The following is a 9626-nucleotide window of genomic DNA, read 5'->3' as shown; positions in this document are numbered from 1 at the left end:
CATCCAATTGTTCGGGAATTCCCAGCTCGGCCGTACTGCCAATTCTGTGCCTTGCTTCAATCCGAAGATTGTTTTGACAGAATTCCACCCAATTTGGGACGGTAAACTTAAATTCAATTCACGTTTGTGCAACGGTCAACTTATCTCGTGGTTCTACCCATTCTACCCATGGCCGAGGTTTTGAACCTAAAGCTTTGATACCAAGTTGTAACGCCCCGAATTTTGGGTACGTTAAAGAAGACATTTTATTGAAAATAAACTGAGTCTGGCTCTTTATTACAAAAATTAAAAGAAGTACTTTTATTGCAAATGGAAGGGAACTAAGGTTCCTAACTACTGCTCCGCTTGTTCTTCCATCCGGGCTAGCTCTTCGGCTCCAAAGGCCTCCAAGGTGTAAAGTTCACCCTGTTCATCTATGAAGTCTGACATATTATACCGGCGTCGCCACCAATATAATAAGTCAAGGTCACCAAAAAGGCAACACCGTGAGCTTAAACGCTCAATAGAATAATCCAAACCCTCTAACCCTTAACTTATAACAATACAACATATAGTCAAAGATTTCCACATAGCATGCTCATCTAGCCAATTTAACTAACAACACATTCGTATACGATAAACGATCAACGTTGGTGTCCAAGATTTGTGAGTTTCTCCTACGTGACTCTTCGTAGACCGTGTCAACATTTTCCATATTTCATAAACGTATCACCTTTTCAAAAACTCAATTTTTAACACACCCAACCTCGGTTCCGCCGTTCCGAACTCCCGAGTATCCTCACAATGGTTCCGCCGTCCCGGGCTCCCATTGGCACACATTGCATTGGCTCCGTAACGCGGATAACCAAGCACACACCCAACCTCGGTTCCGCCGTTCCGGACTCCCGAGTATCCTCACAATGGTTCCGCCGTCCCGGTCTCCCATTGGCACACAAAACACACACCACACAATGGGCTACAACGTCCGGCCACATTGCGGTTTCCAAAACATTTCACACTTTTCAAAACACGCCTTTTCATAAACCACACCCTAGGAGTCATGTTTCTACTTTCTCGATTTCCGTGTCTCGTTTCTCATGCATAGACTCCGCGGTGGAACTTTTCACATATGATATCATTTATTGTAATATTTAATCTAACAAGATCATCCATTTCAAACTACTTGACATGCTTGAATCACTTAATAACGAACATCATGCATTTCATACATTTCCAACAAAAGATAACATTATCTACTTTAAATGAAATGATTAAAGTTACTTCCTAATGAACTTATATTTGGGTACAAGACAATATTTGGGAAAGTAGGCAAGGATAACTACTTGAGATGGAAGATAAGGATATCCTACCCTGCTTCTTGGCGGTAGTATTCGGTTATGAAGATTCGGTCGTCAATTTTGGATTTCGGCGGCGTAACGGCGTCGGTTTGCTTCGAAAGGAAAAGAGTTGTACTTTCTTTTCCTAGAAACAACTTTCTAACTTAACTAAGCTACTTTAAAAGATCTAAACGTGGTTTTGGAAGGTGGTTTAGTGGTTTCTCTCAAGAACACTCAAGAACACAAGAAAACTAGAACTTTGAAAGCAAGAACTTTTGGAATTTCTAGAGAGAAGTTGGAGCAACGGTTGAAGGTGTGAGTTCAAAGCTTGGAGTGAGCTTCTATTTATAGGCAAAGGCTTCCCTCTCTCTCTCTCTAGCCGAATCCCTCTCTCTCTCCTTCTCCCTCACCTTTCTTTCACATGTCAAGGTTGATTGAAAGGTTGATGGGTGAAGTTAAGGCTTGGTTGGAAGATCAATGGCTAAATGGTAGGCTTGCATGACTAAGATTTGTACCAAGGATTGGATTTTGGAGATTATGTTGGAAAGAAGGAGACATTGGTACAAGATTCTTGGTTTAAACAATTGAAAGTGGTACAAAGGAGGACTATGGTGGTAGATATGGAAGATATTCATCTTCCAAGTTTGAAAAGATGAAGAATATCAAAGTACAAGTCTCATCTTTCTTCTCCTTCCTTCTTCCTTCCTTCTCTCTCTCTCCCTCTCCCTCTCCCTCTTTCTCTCTCTCGGCCTCTCTCCTCTCTCTCTCCCTCACGGCTCTCTCTCTCTCCTCTCTCTTCTCTCTCTCTCATGTACTAGCTATATACATATACATATGTATGTACTAATATGTAAGAACATAAATAAATAAAAGGGTACTTTGGTACTTTAAAATCTAAAAAGATTTAAGGTCAAGATTCACCCTTTAAACTAAAATAAAAGTACGAGTACTTTAATTAATATAATAATGTACTTTTGTATTTCTGGGAATCTTGACAAAACATTAGTTTAATGGGTGAAGTACTTAGTTGGAAGATGGGCTTATTACCCAATGGTTAATAAAATCCCTAACGGTTAATAACCAAAGGATAATAAGGTACGAGTACTTTAAATACTAAAACTAAGTCTTAAAAATACTACATGTCCTTTAAAAAAAAAAAAATATATATATATATATATATATATGTACTTAACCAAATATAATAATGGAATGGCTATTATCCAACGGATAAAGATTACCCTAACGGTTATTGTCCAATGGTTCATAGTTACTAGGGTACTTTTATTAGTAAAATAATCGAAAAGTACTTTCAAAGTAATTATCATAGTACTTTGTTCAAATCTTTCAAAAATTCTTTTATTATAAAGAATTGGGTTTCTATTATCCAATGGATAATAGTTCCCCTAACATTTATTGTCCAAAGGATAAAGAATAAAATCAAAACAATAAAAGAAAATAATTAAACAATTCTAGTCTAGGGTTTGAAAAGGTTCAAAAGGTTCAAGATGGGCAAAACGGTCCATCTTTGGTTAGGGCTAAGTAACTAGGTGACTTCCTAGTTTGGTTTCTCTAACAAGCCGGTTAGAAGCTAACTAGGCTTGCTAAGCAGGGCTTAAAAGTCAAGAAACGATCCTTGAGGGATTAGAGTGTAATTATGATCAACTACCGGGAAAAGAAAATCAAAGCAATCAAGCAATTTAAATAATAACTTGAATAATAAATAACTTTTTATTGATTAAAATTCAGAGTTATTACACCTCACATAGCCTACGGTACTCCTAAATAACCTTATGGTACATCATCCGTCTATAATGATACTAAGATTACGTTTCACGAGTGTCTCGGGAATGGAAACGATCAATGAGTCATCAAAGGGCAAGCAGCCGAGCTTAGAGATGGTTTAAAGGTGTTTTAGAAGTGTTAGAAGTAATCGGGGGTCAAAACAATAGAGTATGGAACAAAGCAGCAAAAATTGTCCTTAAGCCACTCTGTATTGATACTAGTCAAAGTAGTATCAATGCAGATGGGCTAAGAGACATTTCAGAGGCAATTGTATCGATACCAGGTCAGTTCGAACATATTTTCTGCAGATTTTCAAGGGTTCAACTACAATAACAACAACAGTCATAGACACGAATCAAGGTACAAAATCAACTCATATACATATAAGAGAGTAAGAAATTCCTACCTCAAGTCAAAGATCGAAACCCAAAGAGATTGATCAAGCCCTAGCTCCAAAGTCAACACCGAGAGGAGTATGCCTCTTTTGAGCTCAATCGTACACAACCCATGCTCCAAAACGTGTATAGAAGAAGGATTGAAGGTCGGTTTGTATGGGCTTTGAGTTGTTTTGGTGAAATTTGGGTGAAGGAGAGAGAGAGAGAGAAAGAGAGCCAAGAGAGAAAGAAGAAGAAGTCGGGAGAGTAGAGAGAGAGAGAGAGAGAAAAGATGATATTTTATCCCCTACACACACCTACACATATATATACTAGCACAAACATAAATTGCACATACACCCCTCTACTAACAATTCTATCATTCGCCCCAATTTACATAAACTCACAAATTTCCCTTTTATTCGATATTCTAGCATTTATAAAACCTTTAAATCATTTTCATAAAATAAGGGTCTCTACAATAAAGTGTTGTATTTGTAATGATATGAGTATTTTAGACTCACATAGGGTGTTAGGCTTTGGCCTTTTTCGGTGGGCTTCGGTCTTATTGGGTGTTCTCAATTGGTTTCTTACCAATCGTAGGATTGGGTCTCAAATTGAGCAAATGATTGTTCTTTGAACAAGATATTTGTTCCCTTGCTCCTATTAGTCTTGTAACAATTTCAAGATTAATGAAATCTTTTTCGCCTTTCAAACAAAGATTTTTTGGTCTTTATTAAAAAAGAATTAAGTTTTCATCGTTATTCTTTACATTTTTTTTATCTCTCATTGAGATGATCCAATAATCCACAAACATTTCACACGAAGCTAACAAATGTGAAAAAAATTAAATAAAGAAAAAATTTAGCCAATTCACTTATTTATCCAAACTATATCATGGATTTTTTTTATCCAAACTAGAGCTTGATAACCTAAAGTTTCAAGTAACGGGAAAGAAGAAGAAACAGAGAAGAAGAATCAGGCATTTGGTGCTTGTCCCCTTAAACGGCGGAATGGGAGGGGCTGTAGTGCACTCGTGTAGTGCGACCGATTTGACCGTCCATCTCTGTGCAGACAGTTTGAATTTAATCCAAACTCCTACAAATCCTAGCCTTTCATTGTTCGGATGAAAATTTGAGCCATCAATTGCTGAGATGGACGGCCGGATTAGCCGCACTACACGTGTAATGCGAAGGGTGCATTACAACACCCTAGGGCCCTTAAACAACATAGTTTTGTTAGAAAAACAAGGATGACTGATGTGAACTATTCGACCTCCTCATTAATGTGTTGTATACCCATAACAAAAGTCTTACAAGATTTTCATAGGGAAAATCCTCATAGAGGATTCAAATCCTTAATTTTGTGTATAGATTACGTAAAGACATTGTGTGTGCCCATCTCGGATCCCAGACAAGTGATCGGAGCTGTTCATGTTGTAGAGACTAATTTTTATACCTTCTCTTCAAGAAAATATAGCTCAATCAATTTTTGATTCATCTATGCATTGAATGAATATGTGAAGCATTTAACGATATTCGATTGAGCTGATTTTTTTTTAAAACTATATAAGAACTAGTCCCTGCAAAATGAACAACTTTGATCATTTGTATGAGACCCAAGGTAGGCCCACAAACCTCATTTGAACACATAATCTTATGTCCCACAGTCAAGTTGAATAGGAGTGATTATTCAGAGTTTGTTGAAGTACCGCCACGTAATGCTACAAAAACTTTTGCAACCATAAATTTGTAGTGGAGCCTACACCAATGTATAATGTTTCATTAAATAGAGGCTGTAACACCCCTAATTTTTCCCTAATTTTTGGAATGTTACATAAACATTTTTCATTGAAAACTAAATAGAATCTGGCTCTTTACTACATCATAACTCTCACAAGAGTACTTTTATTAAACACGGAAGGGAAAGCTAGGGTTCCTATCTACTGCTCTGCCTGCTCCTCCATCCTAGCCAGCTCCGAAAGCCTCCAAGGTGTAGAATTCACCCTGTTCATCTACAATGTCTGACACATTATACTAGTGTCGCCACCAATATAATATGTCAGGGTCACCAAAAGTAACACCATGAGCTACAAAAGCTCAATAGAATAATCTCACACTTGCTAACCCATAACTTACAACAACAAGGCATAGAAGTAGTATACTAACTCATGTAAAATCAGCGATTTCAATTAACACATGTATATTCAAAGTCATGATCAACAATGACACATCCACATTCACTACTCAACTAACGTTGGTGTCGGTGATATCTGAGTTTCTCCAACGCGATATTTCGTAGTCACACACCTAACCTCAGTTCCGTCGCACCGGGTTCTCGAGTATCCTCATAATGGTTCTGCCGCTCCGGGTTCCCATTGGCACACACTTTGCATTGGCTCCTTTCCACGGATAACCAAGCTACACACTCAACCTCGGTTCCGCCACTCTCATTTCTAGAGTATCCTCACAATGGTTCTGCCGCTCCAGTTTTCCATTGGCACACACACACATACACCTCACAATGGGTTACCAAGTCCAGCCACATTGCGGTTTTCAAAAACATTTCCTTTTTTGAAACACGTCTTTTCATTATCCACACCCTAGGTGTCATGTTTCTAACTTTCTAAATTTTTGTGTCTCATTGTCATGCATAGACTCTGTAGTAGGACTTTTCACATGGATAAACATAAATCAATCATTGTAATCTTGAATCTAAACTAGCAAGATCATCCAACTCTAAATTACTTTATCATGCTTATACTATCCGTAAGATCACCATATCATATTCAAACATGTATCACACATCATAAGCATAGTGTCACATGGACGGACACTTTTGGAGTGGAAACCACTTATGCTTTATCACACATAAAACAAGTAATTCAAGTAATCATATGTATGCATGCTCATAACCATCATAAGATCAAAATACGAATACTTTTAATCAAAGTTATACTTTCGAAATATGTTCTTTCTTCCTCTTTGGGAAGTTCAAAACAACATATGTTTTTTCAGAAAATAAAGTCGAGTTATTCATTGTAGTCATATTTCTTTTCAAATCTTTAGTAAAACACTTTACTAATTATCAAGCATTTCAATTAATACCAGCAAAATACAAATTTACTTTTATACATAGAGATGGCGTATACGGAACTCTACATTATACTTAGAATTAGAGAGTAAGGACATTCTACCGTTCTTCTTGGCGGTAGGGCGGCTACGGAAAAGTAAGTCGGCTATCGAACGGAATGACCTCCTACGGTAAGCTTACGGTAGCTTCGAAAGAGAAAAGATAATACTTTCTTTTTCTCTTGAAACTAGTTCTTGCCTAAACTACTAAACTTTTTGGATCGAAAAGGTGGTCGAGTGGTGGTTTAATGGCGGCCTTGGATGAGTTTATTGAAGAAACTCAAGAACACCAAGAACAAGAAAGAACAAACACAAGGATTTCGAGAGAGAGAAGTTGAAGGATGAAGGTGTGAGTTGGATGCTTGGACAAGGGTCCTATTTGTAGCAAAAATTTGGTTCTCCTTCTCCCTCATTTGGCCGGCCCTCTTTCTCCCTTTATCTCTCATGGATTTGCTCCATTGAATTGTCACATCTCATCTTTTATCATGGCATAGCCTTGCCTCACTTGTCATTTCCATTTTTAGGTCAAAATCTAGGATATCATGAAGGGTTTTGGCCTTGTCTTTTCTAGAATGGTTTGCTTGCAAGAAAGAAAGGAAATAATTGGCTAGGATTATGTTTAAAGTAGCCTAAAAGTGAGGTGTCAAGTAGTTATTAGGCTTAAGGGCTAAAGGTAGCTTGCTTGAGGGACCAAACACATGCACACACTCACCCTATCTCTCTCTCTCTCTCTCTCTCTCTCTCTCTCTCTCTCTCTCTCTCTCTTCCTATATCCCATGTGCTTATATATATATATGTGTGTGTGTGTGTGTGTGTGTGTATAAGGCTAAGTATATTCAAGTTTAAGTAGCTTACTAAGTCTAGAGAAAGTAATGATTAAAGGTTAAGGCTTTCAATGATAAGAACATTGTCCCATGGGTAATATTTTCCTAGAAAATGCATGTATGAATACAAAGGCTTGACTATAGTAGGCTATGATGTATATATGTATATATATACCTAGAGAAAATCTGGGAAAGTGATCCTTGGAGGGTAATTAGGTTCAAGGCTATTATTTTTTAGTCTTGCATGCATGGCAAGTCTAGGTATTCTACTTTTGGAAGCATAATGATGACCTTCCTAGACTTAAAAGGTTCAATTAGGGTTTGAAAAGGTTCATAAGGTTCAAAGATGGTTAAAAAGGTTCATCTAGGGTTAGGGAAATGTAACTAGGTGAAATGGTAGTTAGGTTTCTCTAACTAATTGGTTAAAAGCTAATTCTACTTGCCAAGTAGGATTTCTAGCCAAGAAATATAATTTTGGGGTTTTATTTCATTTACTAGGAAAATATACAAGTGTTTCTACAAGCATAATTGTCTTCAGAAAAGGACTAGATCGTTCGGTGCGAAGAGATTTAATCTTATACGTCTTAAATCTAATTATGACAGATTATTAAAGAACAAAAGAAAATTATAAAGCAATTCAAGAATTAATAATGAATTTTCAAATATTTAAACTAGATTTTTTTATTCGCCAAAAATCGGAGTTGTTACAAACTATCCCCCTTAAACAATTTCGTCCTCGAAATTAGGCACACGCTTGGATTCGAACAGGTGTGGATAATTTGCTTTCATGGTTTCCTCTCTCTCCCATGTGGTTTCTTCAAATCCACGGTGTTTCCACAGGACTCGTACCAGTTTGACTATCTTGTTTCAGATTATCTTCTCACTTCGGTCCTGAATCTCTATTGGTTCTTCTTCGTATGTCGCGTCTTCTTTGATGGTGATGTCTTCCCAGTTGAGGACATGTGTGGACAACGCAAGATACTTGCGGAGCATTGAAACGTGGAACATGTTATGCACCCTATCTAGCTGTGGTGGCAGCGCTAGATGATACGCAACCTTTCTGATTTTCTCCACAATGTCGAAGGGTCCGATGTAGCGTGGGGACAACTTTCCCTTTTTCTCAAATCTGATAACTCCTTTCTTTGGTCTAATTTTTAGGAACACATGGTCTCGTACTGCAAAGGTTAATGGTCGGCTCCTTTTATCCGCATAACTCTTCTATTAGCTTTGAGCGGTTTGGATCCTTTGCCTGATGGTCTTGACCTTCTCCGTGGTATCCCGTACTATGTCAGGTCCAATCATCCCAGTTTCTCCAACGTCTATCCAGCAAACTGGAGATCGACAAGGTCGACCATATAGAGCTTCGTACGGTGCCATCTCGATACTTGCCTGGTAGCCGTTGTTGTAGGTGAACTCTACCAGTGGTAAGTGCTGCTCCCAGTTTCCAGAAAATCCAAGGCACAGGCTCTCAGCATGTCTTCCAGTGTCTGTATTGTCCTTTTTGTTTGTCCATCTAACTGTGGGTGGAAGGCCATACTAAGCCTTACATCTGTTCCCCATGCCTTCTGTAGTCCTTTTCAAAAGTGTGATACGAAACGTGGATCCCTGTCAGATACTATTGAGATAGGTACTCTATGTAGGCGTACAATCTCTCGAATATACAGCAGGCTCAGATGTTCTACGTTCTCTATCATATTAACAGGCAAAAAATGAGCAGATTTGGTGAGTCAATCCACAATCACCCAAATAGCAATGTTAGATTTGGTGGATCTTGGTAGTCCAGTCATGAAATCCATTGAGATATGCTCCCACTTCCAGGTCGGAATTGGAAAAGGTTGAAGATCTCCTCCAGGTTTCTGGTGTTCAGCCTTGACTTGTTGACACACTAGACAGGTAGACACAAATTGGGCTACTTCCTTTTTCATTCCTTCCCACAAGTACGTCCTTCGCAGGTCATGATACATCTTTGTACCGCCAGGATGGACTGCGAAGTTTGAATGGTGAGCTTCTTGAAGGGTTCCACTATTAGGTACGAACACCTTTTCCTTGAATTTCAGACTGTTGTCCTTCTTGATTGTCCATCTGGGTAGTGCCTTTCCTTCTCAGATTCGAGATCGAATGAACTCGCAATCCTGCTCGAAAGTCTGAGCTAGTAAGATTTCTCGATGGAGTGTTGGTTCTGCAACGAGAGCACACAGA

General features: G+C 38.3%; 1 protein-coding gene across 1 annotated transcript; it reads right to left on the bottom strand.

Moving 5' to 3' along the window:
• Positions 1-8294: 8294 nt before the first annotated feature.
• On the bottom strand, positions 8295-9391 carry LOC131317411 (uncharacterized). The gene is made up of 3 exons (XM_058346967.1): positions 9170-9391; positions 8677-8858; positions 8295-8574 (listed from the first exon to the last, which is right to left on the bottom strand). Exons 1-3 carry the CDS (start codon positions 9389-9391, stop codon positions 8295-8297), a joined length of 684 nt encoding a protein of 227 aa, XP_058202950.1.
• Between the last annotated feature and the right edge of the window lie 235 nt (positions 9392-9626).

Source organism: Rhododendron vialii, chromosome 2a (assembly GCF_030253575.1).
Source record: "Rhododendron vialii isolate Sample 1 chromosome 2a, ASM3025357v1".
Lineage (NCBI taxonomy): Eukaryota > Viridiplantae > Streptophyta > Magnoliopsida > Ericales > Ericaceae > Rhododendron > Rhododendron vialii.
Note: the sequence above shows the minus strand (reverse complement) of the source record. Positions and strands in the feature narration are given on the sequence as shown.

Bases quoted from the DNA above. Each gene is read 5' to 3' on its own strand.
- LOC131317411 (XM_058346967.1), bottom strand. From the start codon at position 9,391: ATGTATCATGACCTGCGAAGGACGTACTTGTGGGAAGGAATGAAAAAG. The intron at 8,859-9,169 runs GTGATTGTGGAT...AACTGGGAGCAG, and splicing joins AATCTAACATTGCTATTTGG to CACTTACCACTGGTAGAGTT. The intron at 8,575-8,676 runs GCAAAGGATCCA...CCTAAAAATTAG, and splicing joins GAGAAGGTCAAGACCATCAG to ACCAAAGAAAGGAGTTATCA.